Below are 18,550 nucleotides of genomic sequence, written 5' to 3'. Positions count from 1 at the left end.
GGGACACCCGCGAGCTTTCCGTTTGGCTAGCCGGCCATCCCCACATCCGAGAGAAAATGGGCACGGAGGCGGTACCCACTCTGCGCTGCAGGCTCTCGTGCAGGTGTCTCCCCGGACAGCCTCGCTCGGGCATCACAAGGTGTGGGATTGCAGTGGACAGTGGAGGGACAGATGGGCTTGCCCAGAGGTTCGGAAAGAAAGCAAATTCAAGTGCAGACTTTCGTCTCGGTCCTAGATAAATGTGATGTGCCCGCATACACACGTATTTTATTTTTTGTTCTAAGGCGTGGTCTCTTTTTAAAGCAATCCGGACCACCACTACCTATGACATATACTGCACAGCTCTGGGGGTAGATCCCTTACGCTAAGTTTGGGCCAAATAACCAGAATTTTCAGTTTTCCTCCTGGAATTTTAAGAGTTGGGCAACATTTCTAGAATTGGCAAAAATAGAAAATCAAAACTGAGGCCATGATCTCTCCGTGGTGCTGAAACAGAATTCCTTGGCCCTGTTCTTCACAATCTTTCAGTCATTTTTCAGGCGATAGTATTTCCCTTTAGCCTTTGCATTTATATTGCAATATATATATAGTAATATATTGTATTGTAATTATATTGTTATATATATATTTACTCTCAATGTTAAATTTCTGTTAATTAAACAGGATTGGGACAGGATCTTCAATCTCTTAGTTTCACATACGATAGCCAGCATTTGAAAACTTCTCTCATTTTAGACCAGAACTATAATTTCAACATTTGTTCTTGTATTGATTGTTCCTTAGGGTAAAGAGGAGGCTGCATCAGAAACCTGCGCATGCGGTGGGCTTTGGCTTAAAGCCGACACTCGGGCCAACAACTACATTTCCCAGAACCACAAGCGTGCCTCCAGGGAGGCCGCGCATGCTCACTGGAGACCCGAAGCCACGGCTTCCGGCTAGTAGCTGGACCGCGAGGTGAAGACCGGAAGGTAAGTTTGGACTCTCTCAGGTGGGAAGCTTGAGTTCCAGAGGGGAATTGAGCAAATGGAGGGAGGCTGAACGGCTACCTCTGCCCCTGTAGTTAGGTGCTTCAGGAGGGCGCCAGTGTTTGAGGTGGGATTAGGACAGCGCGTGTCGTGTCTTGCCTGGGACTTCTTGGAGCTAAGAAAGTCCCACCAGCGGTTCTTAGCTTAGAAGGCCTCTGCTGTGTCAGAATTGCTTAAAATACAAACAGTAGCAGTTCATTAAAGATGGTATGGGAGGAAGACGTGGCGGGAATTAGTTTATTTTGATTTTTTGCTTTACACAATACTTTCTAGAGTTAATGATCGTAGCGCATCCTCAACCCTTTTTCACGAGGAATTGTGTATCCACACATTTTAGTTTCGTACATTTGGGGCTATTTTAGGGTGGATGCTTACTGCACCCAGGAATCCCTTTTTGGGTGTTTGGCCACCGCCACGTACCTGTCTTTGTAAATTTATCACCACACTGATTAGAAACCTAGTGTGCTGACACAAACAGGACTGGGCCTAGAGTTTTTTTTTTTTTTTTTAAATAAGTCCGCCTGGTGACTGGATTGATCTGGCCCAGTTCATGCTTATGAAGAACTAAACTGGGATACTTACTGTTGGGTCTCAGACCCAGGACAAGTGGCTGAGCTGATATTTAACATAGAAAATACACCTGGCCTCCAGGTTCTTCCAGCATACCTCAGTCCCAGGGCATGGCTGGTATACCCTGACCTCCACCATGAACTTTCTCTTCTCCCTCTCCATGGTGACTTCCCTGGCCTTGTTCTTTGGGAACCAGTGAACCTGCCCCAATTAACCTACCCAGTTAAGCTGCCTTTATCGAAGAGGGCCTGTACCTGATAGGAACTCAAGTGTCTGGCTCTTTGATCACCTCCTCCTGACAGGCAGCCTTTCCAGACCGCTGAGGAAGACAGTGCAGCCAGTCCTGGTGAGACCTAATAGACTAGGGTCATCTGTAAGGGAAGGAGGACCTCTCCTATCAGCAGCGCACTTGGGGAGGGGCATGGGAGGAAATGAGGGAGCTGGGATACAAAGTTAATACATTGTAGTTTAAAAAAAACAAAACTACCTTTATCCTTAATCTGATTTGAATCAGCTCACTTCTTCAGCAGAGAAAACCTTACCTTGAAAAACCTTTTTAATTTTGGTGATTTGAACTTTGAGGTCCAGCAAAAGGTAAAACCACAACTTTTTTTTTTTTTTTTAAAGGGCAAGTGTTTTGAAAAGCTGAAATACTTTTAATCCTGCACCTAGAGTTAAGTTTTAATTCTTCCCCATACTCTGCGTGTATGGCAGATCTTGCTGTTTGACTTACCAGTCAGTATCACTTGCATTCATTCCCAGGCATCTGTGCAATAATCTTGGCTCAGGCATACCACCAAGTTTGCAGTTTTTACTTGGAGTGAATGTACCCACAGGAAGTAGCTGAGCCACTGATTTTCTTCCTGATATTTCTACCAGTGGGTGGATCTGGGGAAGTGTATTCTATCTGTCGCATCAAGTTTGGAAAAGTATGTTTTCGCAGCTAGTGATTGCCAAACCGATATATTTATATTGTTTTTCCTTCTTAAAAAAGCACTCATGCCAGCTTTCAAGCCTTAATTTAGTGCTTGAGATAAACAACTCTGGTTTTTAGATATTTCTTACTGAATTATCAAGATCTGTACCCAGATAGTCTAAGTCATTTTGTGTCTGTCTTCATGTCAGGTCTTTATGTGAAAAATTTGAGTATCATTAGATGTTCAGAGAATCCTGACCTAGATCATAGGTCCTCCTTACATTGGGAAGATACTTAAAAACAAGGTTCAACAAGTATTTTTCTAAAATTCTTTAATAGATGAGCTTAATACCCACTAAATTTAAAAGAACCACCACGGTTTACAAGTCTTTTCAAAAATGGCATAACTTTGACAAAATCCAAATTTCAGGTAGTTTTTCTGCCTTTCAATTGTTGTATTTAAGAGGGGCAATTTAGCAATGAAAGTGCTGTATGATACCTATGTGGCATAGCAAACCTAGGAAGAACCAGTGAAGTCCTTAGTCTATGTTCTGTAGGCTTTTCAAGTCAGTTGTATTTAGAAGAGATAAAGATCTAGGTTATCACTAAATCCTGTGGAAGGGGAGAGAGGTTTTTTCTTTTTTCTTTAAAAAAAAAAAAGACTTAAGAAGGAGAAAGAGGAAAAGGAAGCTTCTTGGGCATGACACCATTTGCAAGGTCACAACGGACACCCCAACGGAGGGCAGATCTTTTCTTCTCAGTTGGCACTAGGTAGTTGTTTGGAACATATACATGTTGAGGCTTGGACTGGGGTTCTGTTCGGGAAAGCATTTGTTCTCGTACATTCCAGCGCAACTCCTTCCTATGATCTTCACCAGGAAACCGCATTGAATCCCAATCCCTTTTGTACTCAAAATATCTGGCTACTCGGTCTATCTTTCCACGGTTTCGGCTTAACTGATCCAGTCTGGGGAGTATAAAGGACTTGGGTCTGCTAGCAACAATCAAGTCTTGTTCATAAACGGGAGGGCCCATTTCTTCTCTTTGTAGATAGCAAATGAGCTGATCTTGTGAAATCCCTTGGTATTCACATGGCAAGTTAAATTTTTGTGAAGTGTCAACTGGGGATTCTGTGTCTCCTTGGAATTGCAGGTTCATTAGCCTGTGTCTCAAGTCCCAGAGATCTACATCACTTTCTGCACCAGATTCAGATTCACTGATAACAGACTCATCTGTCACTAGTACTTCCCCATCTGGCTTTCTTCGTAGCACCTTTCTCTTCATCACTGGCTTTCTCCATTTGTGGGAAGCCTCTGAAACTGTTGATGAATGGCCTCCTGTATGTGGGTAGTGCAGTTGCACAGGAAGACCAGGTCTCTTTCCTGGTGTTATTGTGGCTTTACTGTAGGGATCATACTGGGCAGCCTGGGCCTCTCTTCTTGTATCTCCTTCACCCTGCCCTGCACAGATATGTGTAAAAGCTGTAGCTGCAGCTAACATCCGTTCTTCTGGATCCATATTGACCCATTTTTGTCCACCAGGTGCTATCAGTTGCTCCATTGCTTCCTCTACACTATAAGGCTCTCTGTAAGAGATAACACTGGTTAGTTTTCTTGTCTCAATCTTATATGCAAACGGAAAATGGCAAATAGTTTTGTAGTGGGGATATGTCTATTTCTTGCTTTTATTTCCACTCTTCTTACACTTTCTATTCCTTGTCACATTTAGTGGTTCCCATAAGGGCTGAGTTCTGCATATGTCTTTTAACTTTACATGATGCTTAATGGACATTATATAACATATTTAGAGGATGCTTTTGTATATGGCCATACTCTTATGTGTTTATTAATCCACATAATCCTTTCATTTTAGGATTAGTTCATTTTCATAGGAAGCTTCAAGATCTTAACTGATCATCGTAAACAGTGTAGCTGGATGTAGCGCAGACACTCTGAATCAGACTGTTTATTTGCTTTTACTCTTAAGAGATATAACCTTAACATCAAAAAGTAACATTATGGGGCGCGCGCGCACACGCGCACACACACAAATGGATATACTCCCAAGATAATCTGTTCTAATGAAAATATCCAGTGGTTAGTTTCCTGATTGGATTTAAGGTAGGTATCTAATTGCCTGCTACATTGTTTCCCTATTCTTTTTCTCTTGAAATTGAAAATTATGCATGTAATTTTAAACAAGGATTTTTCCCCTCCCTGAAGAAATTTCTATCTAGAAAACTGCATTTTCCACATTTCAAACTTTTCATGCTATAAAGGAACATGGTGCAAGACCTCTCATAATTTAAGGAGAGTTGTGGCATTTTAGCTGTCAGTATATGAAAACTTACCTAAGTTTTGTCAAATTTATCTAGTCCCTAATTGACATAATCTAGTCATATGCATATAGCATGGGTTAAATTTCCAGAATGGAATTACCTCTAAAGTTTTCTACTCCTCCATAGTTATTTACTATCAAACTTTCTCATCCTTCTAGACTATTCCACAACTGTTCTCATATACTTGAACATATTTTCCTAAGCTTTCCTATTTTTGCATGGAATGTCTGGTCTTTGCTCATTTACTTTTCAGTTTGTTAACATTTAAAATCAAACCTAGGCCTTGCGTAAGTTAGGCAGATGTTCTACTATTTTGCTACACCCCCAAGTTTTGTTTGTTGTTTACCTTTTAAATTTATACCTAGGTAGTCACTTTTCTTTCTCCTACAGTTCTTGGGTTTCTGTATTGTTTTACTTAGAAATGCCTTTCTCCTAGGGATTCAGCTCAGTGACATGAGTGATTGCCTAGCATACAGGAGGCTCTAAGTTCAACTCCTAGTGTTGTTTCCCTAGAGTATTATTCTCTGATAACAATATAAGCAAAGGCCAACTTTAATCCTAGCACTAGGGAGGCAGACGCAGGCAGATCTCTGTGAGTTTGAGCCAGCCTGGTCTACAGTTCCAAGACAGCCAGGGCTCTGTTACATAGAGAAACCCTGTCTTGAAAAACCACCACCACCACCACCACCACCACCACCAAAAAAGGCACTTTTCTGTATTTCTTGTACTAATTTTAGTTTGACTTCAACTACCAGATCCAAATTATGTAGGATTAATTCTTGTAACTATGATAGAAGTCGTTTATAAACATGAAATTTGGTTGTAAAAAAAAAAATAAAAGTAATTACTACCTTTTTTCTGCCATTAAAACTGTTTAAAGTAAGAAAACTTTGTCTCCAGGTTTTAGTCCTAATGGGAAATATAATCATTGATAGTATTTCTTCAATTAATAAGATAGCTTCTGTTGTGCCACCTTTAAGAAAAAACAGAACATCAGATAACATATAGGCCGTTTACTTGAAATATTATATCAAATAGAAACAGGAGTCACAAGTAGCCCACATAAATCTTACCATTAAAAGTACTGGACAGATATACTAAGAAATCAAGAGGAAATGCTATTGGGGAAAAAAAAAAAACAGCCAACATGAATCCTTAGTCATCTTGATTAGTGAGAAATAGAGAAACTGAGGAATTTTCCTAAATTTAGAAAGTTAAAAGGTGAGGGTTTTCCCTTTTCCTTTATTAGTTAGCCAGACAGAGTCTCTCTCCCAAGTACTAGGACTCTAAATTTGCATTACCATGCTCAGCTTAGATATTTAATCATGTGACACTGACATCACCAAGGAAGCAGCTCTGACACTGATTAATCATCATTTCACTGTGTTTTCTACAGGCGGATCTGCATGATTTCTTTCTGGGGCTGTCATGGCTGAAAACACAGACAGAAACCAGATTGAGAAACTCCAAAAGAGAGTAAAGGAATTGGAGCAGGAGGTGGAAAGACTTAAGAAAGAACAGGCCAACACCATAAAAAATTTAAGTATCAGAGAAAATTCTTTAGGCTCTGGAAAAGCTAAGCGTGCATTTGATTTTAGTGCTCATGGGCGAAGACATGTTGCCCTAAAAATAGCCTATCTAGGCTGGGGATACCAGGGTTTTGCCAGTCAGGAAAACACAAGCAATACCATTGAAGAGAAATTGTTTGAGGCTTTAACCAAGACCCGACTAGTAGAAAGCAGACAGACCTCTAACTATCACCGGTGTGGCCGAACAGACAAAGGAGTTAGTGCCTTTGGACAGGTAAGGGCCAGTATATTGTTTCTCAGAGACATTAATAACAGGACATCTGAATGCACATACCGAGCCTTAAGATCATCTTTGATATAGTTTCTCTTAATTCCACAGGTGATTTCTCTGGACCTACGTTCTCAGTTCCCAAATGGCAAGAACTCAGAAGATTCTAATTTAAAAGATGAAGCTGACGATGTTGCTGAAGAGATCTGTTATACCCACATTCTCAATCGGGTGCTTCCTGCAGACATCCGAGTATTGGCATGGGCCCCTGTAGAGCCTAACTTTAGTGCTAGGTTTAGCTGTCTTGAGCGGACTTACCGTTATTTTTTCCCTCGTGCTGATTTAGATATTGTTACCATGAATTATGCGGCTCAGAAATATGTTGGTACTCATGATTTCAGAAATTTGTGTAAAATGGATGTAGCCAATGGAGTGATTAATTTTCAGAGGACTATTCTGTCTGCACAAGTGCAACTAGTCCAGAGCCTGGGTGAGGAGAGAAGCCAAGAACCTTTCCAGTTATGCCAATTTGAAGTGACTGGCCAGGCATTCCTGTATCATCAGGTTCGGTGTATGATGGCTATCCTCTTCCTGATTGGCCAAGGAATGGAGAAGCCAGAGATTATTGATGAACTGCTGAACATAGAGAAAAATCCCCAGAAACCTCAATATAGGTAAGTTAAGCAAACATTAGTATATCCTCATTCCTTCCACCATTGAAATAACTCTGCCCTCATTAAACTTTATACTTAAGTGTATGAGTTTCACCTGCATGCTAAGTCTGCGCACCCCTTGTGTGTCTAGTAACTACAGAGGCCAAAAAAAGGTTGTATGTCACTAAGTGGGTACTGAGAATTGAACCTAGATCCCCTGGAAGAGTAGCTAGTACTCTTAACCACTGAGCCATATCCCCAGGGAGCTTCATAAACTCCTAATTTGTAGAATGTTATGAACATTTAAGAGGGGTGTTACCTACTAGTTTTCTCTTTCTCATTAGTGAGGAAATAGATATTTGGACCCACTCCTATTTCCCAGCTTCTGAAATTACAGGGAAGGTAGAAAAGGTTTTTCTTTTGTGAACAGGCTCTGGCTAAACAGACACCAGTAGTTCATTCTGAGGTATTGAGAATGCTATGAACAAACATGGATAAATAACATGTTTTAAAATTTCTGGTATCATGGGGAGCTCTATCAACCCATGTCGTGGCAATGGTACCACTGACATTTACTTTCCTTCTTTTTTAAAAAAGGAGGAGTTATAAAGTTGCTCCAGATTAAGACAGTGTTATATTTTCTTAGATGTTACCACTGACATTAGTAGATCTTCCCTGCCCCCTTAATCTCAACTAAAGCTCAGTATTTTTTTTTTTTTAAAAAGTACTGGCTAACTGATACATATTTTCATACTTGTTTCTCTTTAGCATGGCTGTTGAATTTCCTCTAGTCTTGTATGACTGTAAATTTGAAAATACCAAGTGGATTTATGATCACGAGGTTCAGGAGTTCAATGTTACCCACCTACAGCAGCTATGGGCTAATCATGCTGTTAAAACTCACATGCTATATAGTATGCTGCAAGGACTAGACTCTGTTATGGTAACATGTAGGGCAGGAACAAAGATGGATGAAGCAACAGAATGGAGAAACATTAAGCCTTCTGTCATAAAGCATACCAGTGCCTTTGTAGAAGGAGTGAAAATGCGCACATATAAGCCCCTCATGGATCGTCCTAAATGCCAAGGACTGGAATCCCGGATCCAGCATTTTGTACGAAGAGGACGCCTTGAACACCCACAGTTACTCCATAAGGAAGCAACAAAAGCCAAAAGGGACTGTGCTGACACAGAAGAAAATACTGTTTTAGAGAATCCAACCAAGAGAGTCTGTATAATAGATGCAGAAATTAACAGCATTGTATAATCCCAGGAAGCTAAGATCTTTACTGGGATCTAGGGTGCAACAAGCTAAAATTCTAATGACTGATTCTTAAAAAGTCCTTACAGCTTCTTAAATAGTAAAGGGTCTAAATATTCTCTAATCCCTGTCCAAAAGAATTATGAAGTGAAAGAAGCAAAAAGCACTTGTCACTTATATGCTCCTGGAAATCTGTGCTTTGCATTTAAATTCATCAAAACCTGGTCTCACAAATACTATTTGTTGTTCTTTTTCAAGGCAAATGTGATAACCACTAATGTGAAAGATTTTTGCTTTAGTGTCTTACTTTTTAAGAATGTAGAAGTACCAAATTCCATCAATTAAAGATTAGGTTGATGGTTCAGTGCCAGGTATGAAGCTACCTGGAATCTACCTAGCTCAATGTAGCACATGTTTTTAATGGGGCAGCCAAGTGCAAAGAAAAGTGGCAAACTTTCTAAGGGTAAGAGTTTTTTTAAGTTCTGAAAAAAAAAAAATGTTATGTTGCACTAGTCTTATGACCTTTAGAGATGTAAAAATACTTTTGGTTCTTGTTGACCGAGTTCTGAAAGGTTCACCTTTGCAAAACTAGGACAGGTGTGTCCTAGTTTTGCGGTGGGGGTTTGAGCCAACTAACCAACCTTTGGGTGGAGACAGGATCAGGAATTCAAGGTCATATCTTCAAAACAGTGAGTTCAAGACTAGCCAGGGCTATTAGAAACTCTGAACAACCAAAGTAGAAAAGGCTTTGATTCTAAGGTGGAAAATAAAGTTGTTTGCAGAGTTGGAAATTAGCACATACTTAGTATACTTGAAAATTGACAAAAGCTTAATTTAGGTAAAACAGTTTGTCACAGTCGTTATCTTCAGGGACCACCAAGCAGTTGTAAAAGCAAGAAAATTATGTAGCAAAAGCATTGCTAATATTTATAAATGCTAATATTATTCAAATGTACAAAATTCTTTGTAACAATAAATACCACCGCAAAACAACTTAAATTCAACTTATTAGTAACTGTCACTGCAGTAGTGTTATTCACATTTAGCACTCCTGAAGCTGCTAAATGTAAGGAACACCTGACTGAACAGTTAGAAACAATATTTAAGGTAGTCTGGTGCTGCCTAAGTGCTCGTAGGGGTAGAGTATAGAATCAAAGACTTCAAGAAAAGAATTCCAGGTTTAGAAGATAAAAGAACTTAAGAAAAGTGAAGTTATCCAGGTGGATCTCTGAGTTTGAGACCTGATTTACAAAGTGAGTCCAGGACAGCCAAGGCTATACAGAGAAACTGTCTTGAAAAAAAACAACAACAACAAACTTGTGCAGAAGTGGTACAACATAATAGCTTTCATATCCTAGCAGAGGAGGCTGGAGAACAGTGACACAAAGTAAGATTTCTTGTCAATTTAACATTCTGAAAAGGACTACTTTTGTCCTTTAATTTTAAAAATTCTTAACTATTTGTGTGTATGTGCGTGTGCACACGTGGGTATCTGCAGAGGTTGAGGAGCCTCTTTAGATTCCTTGAAGCTGGATTAGAGGCTCTTGTGAGCTATCCGCTGGGTGCTTGCATCTCAGCTATGATCCTCTACTAGAGCAATTTCTTACCTTATTTTGATTTGCCTTGACTGAAGTATTTACGTTAACAAAAAGGAAACCTAGAAAAGAAAAACTGACTTTAAGAGATATTGTTATTTAAAAAGTCAACTTCAAAGCAATAGTTCATTAGGAAAATAAAGCCCTGACTAAGGGGTATTATACACTAGGAGTCTATAAAAGCAAGAGTTTGAATGAAATCCTTTCAAGAGGTTGCCTGGGTATGAATATTAAAGAGAATAGGTTCAGTGACCTTATCTTTAGTAGTCAATCAACTCAGAAGAAGCAAATGAGAAGCTCCTAAATGTATTTTTACAGAATTACTTCAGAGGGGTAATATTTATACAAACACCAAGGTACGACTGAATGTTAGAAAAAAATGTAAAGTAGGGCTCAAAGCTTAATTTCTTCATTTAAAAAGTGGAACTATTTCAATAGGTTTTTAAATTTTAATTGAAGTGTGTGTGTGCATGCATGTGTTTATCTCTTCTGGAGTTGGCCTGGGGCGATTCTGGACTAAAACAAGACAATTTTTAATGTCATTCTTACAAGAGAGTGATAAAAGTCTCATTCCTTTGTGTTCAAACTGTGCCCCCTTCATTTTTACCCCTCAAATATGTAGATGCTTATAAAGTGAAATGCGACTTTTCCTAATGTCTACAGGTTATGGTCAGTTCCTTTGCTTTCTAATAAACACGACAATCTCATGCTAGAGAAACTTAGAAGCTAAACAATCTTATATTTTGTGAAAAAATATGGTTAATATTGACAAAAACACCAATTTTTCTTAAAAATTTCATTACACCTAGTTACAGCTCAAAAGGATTCAGAGGGTGTTCTCTGTGTGTGTGTGTGCGCGCGCCTGTTTTTTGAGGCAGGGTTTCTAAAAGTATCAGCCTTGGCTGTCCTACAACTCACTCTATAGACTAGTCTGGACTCGAACTTAGAAAGATCTGTCTGTCTTTGCTTCCTAAGCACTAGGATTAAAGGCGTAGGCCACCATTCCTGGCCAGAGGCGGGTGGAATTTTTAACCTTTTAAATCCCTCGATTTGGATATAACTGAAATTATGGTGTAATTTCTAAGCCAAATGACAAAATGCCCTCTAAAAAAACTGATTACCTCGATACACACATTGGAGTGCTTTAATTTATTCACTTGCGTCAGCACTGTGTACTGAAAAACCTAAGAAACTTGAAAGGTCCCTATTTTTGTTTGCAGTATTATTGTACAGCTTTTATAAGACTTTTCTCTCTTTACCTGGGGTAGGACAACCCAGAGCGGCTCCTTCAGTTTTAACCGCTATCCTAAATCTTAAGCAAACACAAAGGACGGCTGGTTGTGGCCATGAATCCACGAAAGGTGGAACCCAAACGCGGGGCGACTTTCCTGCTCTTCCAACAATAACGACAGCGGCCGCACCATCTGGCCGCGGGCGTGCCGGGCTCGGCTCCTTCCCTGGGGACCCGGACCCGTCCCCGTCCCCAGCCTCCGCGCTGGCCCGAGGACTCCGTCCGCCCGCTTGGCCGTTGGGCTAAAAGTGGCGCAGACAGGGTGCACATTGTGACCTGGGAGGGCTCGGGGGGCCTCTGCCCCTGCAGCCGGGTCAAGACGCCCCGGGCAGCGCACGCCGGGGTTTACCTTGAACACAGAGCCTGGCCCAGGGAGGAAACGCGAACCCACGCGTAGCGGGGAAGAAGCCCCGGCCTCCGCCGCACCCCGTCCTAGCAAAGGTCCGCCGCCCCGGCTCCGCGCACGTCACCAGCCGCCGCCGCACGGTCCGTCCCGCCGTCGCTCTCCGCGGAGCACCGCTCCCGCCTCGCGCAGCCGCACAGGCCCGGCGCAGTCGTTAACCGTCCGCCGTTCGAGTTTAAATCCCGGAGCGAGCCGCGCCCGTGGCTGCGCGCACCGGCTCTCTCATTGGCCCAAAGGCTAGGCGTCCTCCACGCCTACGTAAGGATTGGTGCACGTTCCTTTCGGCCCTCCCCTCGGGCCGGAAACGGGGTTTGGGGCGCGGAGCTCCCGAGGGAGCCCGCCGGGCAGCGGCGCGGAAGCCGGCCTCGGTTGTCTGGGTGTCGGTCTGGCGGCGTGGCAACGGGCTGGCCCTGCCTGGCGTCGTCGCGGGGAGCGGAAGGGAGGTTGTCGGGCTCGGCCGGCCTGGCTCGTGGGGCCGCCCCCTCTGGGACAGCCTGACCAAGGCCCCTGCAGCCCTCCCGCGGCACAATGCTCTTCCTTTTCTGAGCGGACTCTTGACAAAACACAAATAACTGGTGTGTTTGTATATGAGTACATATATGTACATATATGTATATATACACATATATATACACGTATGCTTGTCCTTTTTGGTGTAATGTTTTATATGTACGTACCTGGAAAAAAAAAAAAAAAAAGGACCCTAGTGCTGAGGCTAGATGGAAAAGAGACCCCTATAGTTCAACATTTTAGTCACTGGGATGTATCGAATCCAAAGAATTTCGTCCGAATTCTGACGGTTGTATAATCTAACACAAATAAGCACGAGTTTATTTATTCATTTATTTATTTTACATTACTTATATGAGTACTCTATTTGCATGTATGCCTACATGACAGGAGAGGGCATCAGATCCCATTATAGATGGTTCTGAGCCACCATGTGGGTACTGGGAATTGAACTCAGGACCTCTGGGAAAGCAGACAGTACTCTTAACCTCTGAGCCATCTTTCCAGCCCAACGAGTCTATTTCTTAAGATCTCTAATGCTTTGGTTGTTGAGATGGTTCAGCGGCTCAGAGTTCTGGCTGATCTTCCGGAGGTCCTGAGTTTAATTCCCAGCAAGGCGGCTCATGATCATCTATAAAGGGATCTGATGCCCTCTTCTGGCAGGAGGTGTACATGCAGACTGAGCACTCGTACATAATCAGAAATTAGAATGCTTAACTCTTCCGAACACTTAGTCCTGTCGCTTACCTACCTAGCTTTTTCTCAGGGTCTCTTTGCTCTCTCTCTGAGGCACTTGGGAATTTATTGAAGAAAACTGAATGACTTCCCCTTGAAGTACATTCTTTTCTCAGGAACGATATCCTGTCTTCATGTTATGCTTGCATGAATATTTCTTTGGCATAGAACCTACAGTTAACGTGTCTCAAACCAGGGTAGATTATTCATTTTTTTTTTAACCTACTTTTGGACATTCAGTTTTACCCTACACCTCAAGGTAGGAGCTTGCCATGTAGCCCAGGCTGGCCTTCATCTCAAGATCCTCTCTCTCTGGTAGGACTGCTCTGCTGCCCTGCAGATGAAGAAGCATAACCACAGTTACTACAACTACATTTGCTTCATACATGATAGTTCATGTGATTTAATATCTAGTGTTTAATTTTTCACCTCCTTCTCCAAGTCGGAATTCAGAGTTGCTTACTGGGCTCGGTCAGTTTATGTTAGTTTCATTTATTCTGGAAATATCTCAGCCGGGTGTGGTGGTGCAACCTTCAATCCCAGCACTCAGGGAGGCAGAAGTGGGTGGATCTCTGTGAGTTCAAGGCCAGCCTGGTCTACAAAGTGAGTCCAGAACAGCCAAGGCTGCACAGAGAAACCTTGTCTTGAAAAAAACAAAACACTGTCCCCAGAAAAAAACAACAAACAAAAAAAGAAGAGAAATACCTCTATCTCCCTTAGAGTTTACTTTTTAAAGGTGCCAAGTTACTGGATTTTGATGACTCCCTCTCTTGAGTGTCTTTCCTTCACTTTTGAGTGCCACATAGTTCTCTTTTATTTGTTGCCCCTAACCAGGTGTAGTGGATTTTAACCCATCATCATCTTTATTCATAGGTTCAAATATTTCCAAGTGATGCATGGTCATGCTTATGTTAACCAGTCCTGTATGATGTTTCTGCTCATCTTACCCCTTTGTTGACATTTTTAAGTGCCCTCAGCTATATTTCTATGAATATATCTTGTTTCTATCATTTTTATTTTTTTTTTGTCTTCCCAGTATAGGGGAGTGACAGTAAAGACAAAGAACAGCAAAATGAAAATAAGTAACTTTCTCTTGACACTGCTGCTGTAGCCTGTCAGTTTGTCTATCCAGCCTCTCTTCTTCATTGTCTTGCTCAGTTGCTCCTAAGTTTCTATAGCCTGAATTCTGTCTCATTTGTAAATTCAGGCTGCTTTTGAGGGTTGCCAGCAATCTTAACAGTCATCAAATTCAATTGTCTTGCTCAGTCCTGTGAGTATCTGATAATTTATCCAATAACTATTTATTGGGCATTCATACAATTTACTGTGGAATGGTTTGGTGATTTGATAGTTTAATAAAAATCCATCAAGTGTGAGTCTGAGAATGCAAGATCTTGAGTTTGAGGCAAGCCTGGGCTACATGAGACTGTCTCAAAACACAAGAGGCTGGGGAGATAGCTTGTGGCAGAGCACTTGCCTGACGTGTGCGGGAGTCTGGGCTTAATCCTCAGTACCAAAACCAAAGACACAATCTCAGCACATGTGAAACTTGTTTAGGAGTAACTGACATTGGTCAATCAAAAGTTAAAATTACAGTCTGTTAGCATTAAGGGGAGGAAAATTGTTCATCGAGAACTTCTAATAACAAGGAGACTCAGGATTATGTCATGAACCAAGAAAGAAAGAAACCACTGAAAGAAAGTGGAAGGATGTGGAGGGCAGAGGTGCAGTGAAAGATATTTTACAGGTAGTGGAAAAGCATATGCAAAGACCTAGGCAGGTAGGAGACTTAGATTTAAGAAACAGAAAGAGGACTAGAAAGAAGGTAGGTGGTAGAGCTGAGATTAAGAGGTAGGTCAATGAGAGCAATTCTGACTTTATCCAAAGAGCTATAGAACTGGGTGTCTGAAGCAGAATTGGGGCATGCTATAAAATACATTTACTCCTGAAATTTTCTCCCATGGAGAGAATAATGAACTAGAGGAGTGCATGGTTTCATGTGAAATCTGAATGGGAGATAATTGCATATTCCAGGTGTAGGTTGTGGTTCTTTAGGCTAGGGTGGTAATGGGCAGGATATTAAGAAGAGGACACAGAGATGTATTTTTTGTCTATGTCCAGAACGCAAATTTTCTGAGGTGTGAGAGAGGTGTGGTTTATTCATTCAGAGGTTTCAGAGGTTTCTGGTTTGTGCAGCTGAATGAAAATATATTCCTGGGTGAGGTAGAGCTAAGTTTTGAGCATGTTGAATTTGGGGTGTGTGTTAATAGTCTGTTGCTATTATTACTTAACAGAAATTTAAATGAAGGAAAGATTTATTGTGCTTCAAAGTTTGAGCTCATGCTCATTTAGCTCTACTGTTAGTGGTTGGGGTGGGGCGGAATATCATTTTGGGTGTGTATGGCAGAGCAGAGCAGCTGGCAATCAGAGAGACAGAGAGGCAGATAAGAAGGGACAGGGCATGTCCTCAGTTACCTACTTTCTCTAACCAGGCCCCACCTCCTAATAATGCTATCAAATTATGAACCTTCCCTGGGTTAATCAACTGACGAGGTTGGAGCCCTCTGACCTAATCACCTTTCAATGAGTTTACTCACCCACTGGGGACCAGTTCCTCAAATCATCAAGCTTAGGGTATGGTATGTATCCAGGAGATACCTTGAGATACCCTTGTGGGATGAGAGTAAGCAGTTACATTGAAAAAAAAAAAGTGTGTTGGTGGAGAAGTGACTCAGGGGTTAAGAGTCCTTGCTGCTCTTGCAGAGGACCCCTGTTTGATTCCTAGCATCCAGGTTGCAGCTCTCAACCATCTGTACTCACCAGGGGAGCCAACGTTTTTTTCTGACCTCCACAGGCACCAGGCATGGTGCAGACACATACATCAGGCACAACACTCATAAACATAAAATAATGAAATAAATAAATGTGTGTTAAGCAATGTTTGAGAACTGAGGGTAAATTTTTTACACAACACCCTTCCTTTGTTAGATTGGATAAACTTGGAGTGGTGAGTAAGTGAGAAAATGCACATTAGCATAGTACCTACCAAATAACTCAATACATTATAGACACAGTGTGGTATTGTTATTCTTTATTCTCATTAGATGATGGTTCCCTGCTTTTTCTTATATCTTGAATGGATCAATCTGTCCTCAACACTACTGCCACATGAGGTTTCCTAAAAGGATAAGTCACACGGCATACGTACGTACCTGCAGAGTAAACTCTGTCCATGGACCCTGTGTAATCTGGACCCCTGTGGTGGTTTGAATAGGAATGACTCATGTATTTGAATGCTTAGTCACCAAAGAGTGGTGCTATTTGAGAAGGATTAGGACTGTAATGAAAACTATGCCAATCTTTTTTTTTTTTTTTCTCATTAGCTTACATTTGTGTTTGTGTATGTAATGGGTGGCCTGAGACCATTCTTAATCTAATGTAGCCCAGAGGCCAAAAATTCAGTCACGTGTACTCACGCTCAAGTGTGTGTGTGTGTGTGTGTGTGTGTGTGTGTGTGTGTGTGTGTGTATAAAAGGAATCTCGTGTATTGTATGGATGAAACACCTGTCAATTAAAATCCTATGGCCTATGGCTGAGGCAGGAAATGGGGTGGGACATCTGGAGGCAAAAGGGATTCTGGGACAGAGACAAGTGTGGAGGATTCAATTGGTAAAATGTGAGGAAGATAAGTGCTGTTCTGCCCAGTTCACGAACCCCAAAAGACCAGGAATAAAGAGATTCCACTGTAAATACATGAGGTTCTTTTTATTATAAATCATTACAAGCTGCAGCTTGGGCTCACACCCCCTACCACCGAAGCGGTGAGAGCCAAGAGCCCCATGCTCAGGTTAGTTGGGTGATTTAAAGATTCTGGTCCCTCCCAGCATGCCCAAGGCAGGGGCGATTCCTGCCTGGCAAGCATCTATTGATCAAAATGCTACATTTTGAACTGACTGGCTATAGGAAGGTCGCCAGACCATTAATGATCTGGTGTCCCTCCCTAGGGGGATGAGCCAGTTTCCTAACAACTGTATCTCTAGTGGGTGGGGAAAGAATACAATAAGGCGGGTTCTTCCCCTCAGGGCATTACTGGACTTCTCCACCCAGCTAGCCTTAGTTCAGGCCTTAAATATTAATAGCTGCTGATTGGTCTCTCATTTCCCCCTTTCCCATGATCATTTGAAGACCCAATCTTGGTTCTTCCAGATATGACCCCTTGTATCCTATAGATTTACCTTTTTATAATGGGATCTGAGTACCATTAGTGTATTGCTCCCAAACATTTTTTCATGAGAGCCATCAAGCAATTTAAAATACAAGTCCCAAAGATAAAAATCAAAATGAGTAGGGGTCCCTTCAGAGTGGATATAGGGGTAGTAAGCCAAAGAGAACTATTATCCTTTTCCTCTAGTGTCTCTCTAGGCTTTTAACCCAATTGCTGCAATATTAGTTCCCATTTCAGCTAAGCAGATGCCCAAGATAATAGCTAATGCCGGGGAGCCAGCCCCTTTTGACTTATCCTACTAATTTACTTATCCTACTAGGTGGGATTTGGGCAAACATTATCTTCTGGAGCTTCTTCAGTTCTGACAATTGGACCGTTGGCATCAGGGGCTAGAAAGGCTGAAATGCCAGTCAAAGGCTGGGCAATGGGGCAGTCCCAAGCATCTGGTTAGCTGATCCACCCAAAAAGGCAGGGAGCAATCATGTCAGTTTCCATGAAGTCCAGATTTCAGCTTGCAGTCCATAGCTGATCCCGGAACAGAGTCAAACAGGTGAAAATCTGCTGAGACAAATTCAGACTGGAGACTGTAGTTGAAATTTGTCTATTAAATGGGAAGGAGCAGGGAAAATCTCATCTGCAATCCTTTTGAGCTATGCCAGATCCAGGTCACATCCTGAAACTCATATGAATTTTTTTGGTACACAAAAGGAAATATATATTCAGCAAATCTAACATAACATTCTGAGAGTAACAGGTAAAACTGCATCCCACTGAATAAGTATCAGTTAACTGTTTGTTTTATAACCTTTATAAACAACTTAAGTGTGTCCACGGTCCAGAACCCTAACACTTCTTCTGTGGGCATAACTGTTGGTAATCAGCCACCAATGGAGCTTGGCTATTTCTCGTACACTCAGCATCTACTTTTAGCCCCCATCTCCATGTTCACACTGGAAAGTTAGGCAGAAATACATTACTGGCTTTAGTGCTAAACCCTGGATGCTTGGATTTTTCTTTATAAAGTAACTAGAAGGAATAGGTTTAAGATATTGCTGTGTCAACGTCTACCCCAGAAATGGCAGATATTAAGAATACCATACTAAAAGTTATGACTTTTGGGTTAAATATACACATTAAATAGATGTTCTTAACATGATGAGAAGCACCTTTAAGTCTATCTCCAGAAGACAACCAAAGGAAATTAAAATCTCAAGCTGGTGACTGAATAATA

At 41.6% G+C, this 18,550-nt stretch overlaps 2 protein-coding genes across 8 annotated transcripts; one reads left to right on the top strand and one right to left on the bottom strand.

Moving 5' to 3' along the window:
- The first annotated feature begins 916 nt into the window (after positions 1–916).
- Positions 917–9,564, top strand: Pus3 (pseudouridine synthase 3). Of its 4 annotated transcripts, XM_055601198.1 has the most exons (5): positions 990–1,941; positions 2,110–2,189; positions 6,246–6,652; positions 6,758–7,320; positions 8,068–9,564. In XM_055601198.1, the coding sequence occupies exons 3-5, from the start codon at positions 6,278–6,280 to the stop codon at positions 8,564–8,566; spliced, it is 1,437 nt and encodes a 478-aa protein (XP_055457173.1). In that variant the 5' UTR covers positions 990–1,941; positions 2,110–2,189; positions 6,246–6,277; the 3' UTR covers positions 8,567–9,564. The 4 variants fall into 4 exon arrangements, with proteins under 4 accessions (XP_055457175.1, XP_055457174.1, XP_055457173.1 ...); XM_055601199.1 differs by lacking the exons at positions 990–1,941; positions 2,110–2,189 and adding an exon at positions 948–968; XM_055601197.1 differs by lacking the exons at positions 990–1,941; positions 2,110–2,189 and adding an exon at positions 4,401–4,631.
- Hyls1 (HYLS1 centriolar and ciliogenesis associated) lies at positions 2,827–12,000 on the bottom strand. Of its 4 annotated transcripts, XM_055601202.1 has the most exons (4): positions 11,796–12,000; positions 10,168–10,217; positions 5,701–5,822; positions 2,827–4,096 (listed from the first exon to the last, which is right to left on the bottom strand). In XM_055601202.1, the coding sequence occupies exons 3-4, from the start codon at positions 5,712–5,714 to the stop codon at positions 3,175–3,177; spliced, it is 936 nt and encodes a 311-aa protein (XP_055457177.1). In that variant the 5' UTR covers positions 5,715–5,822; positions 10,168–10,217; positions 11,796–12,000; the 3' UTR covers positions 2,827–3,174. The 4 variants fall into 4 exon arrangements, with proteins under 4 accessions (XP_055457177.1, XP_055457179.1, XP_055457178.1 ...); XM_055601204.1 differs by lacking the exon at positions 5,701–5,822; XM_055601203.1 differs by lacking the exons at positions 10,168–10,217; positions 11,796–12,000 and adding an exon at positions 6,713–6,787.
- Positions 12,001–18,550: the final 6,550 nt, after the last annotated feature.

This window comes from Psammomys obesus, unplaced genomic scaffold (genome assembly GCF_907164565.1).
Source record: "Psammomys obesus unplaced genomic scaffold, mPsaObe1.curated_primary_1811, whole genome shotgun sequence".
Classification (NCBI taxonomy): Eukaryota; Metazoa; Chordata; class Mammalia; order Rodentia; family Muridae; genus Psammomys; species Psammomys obesus.
This window is presented reverse-complemented; position numbering and strand designations above follow the sequence as displayed.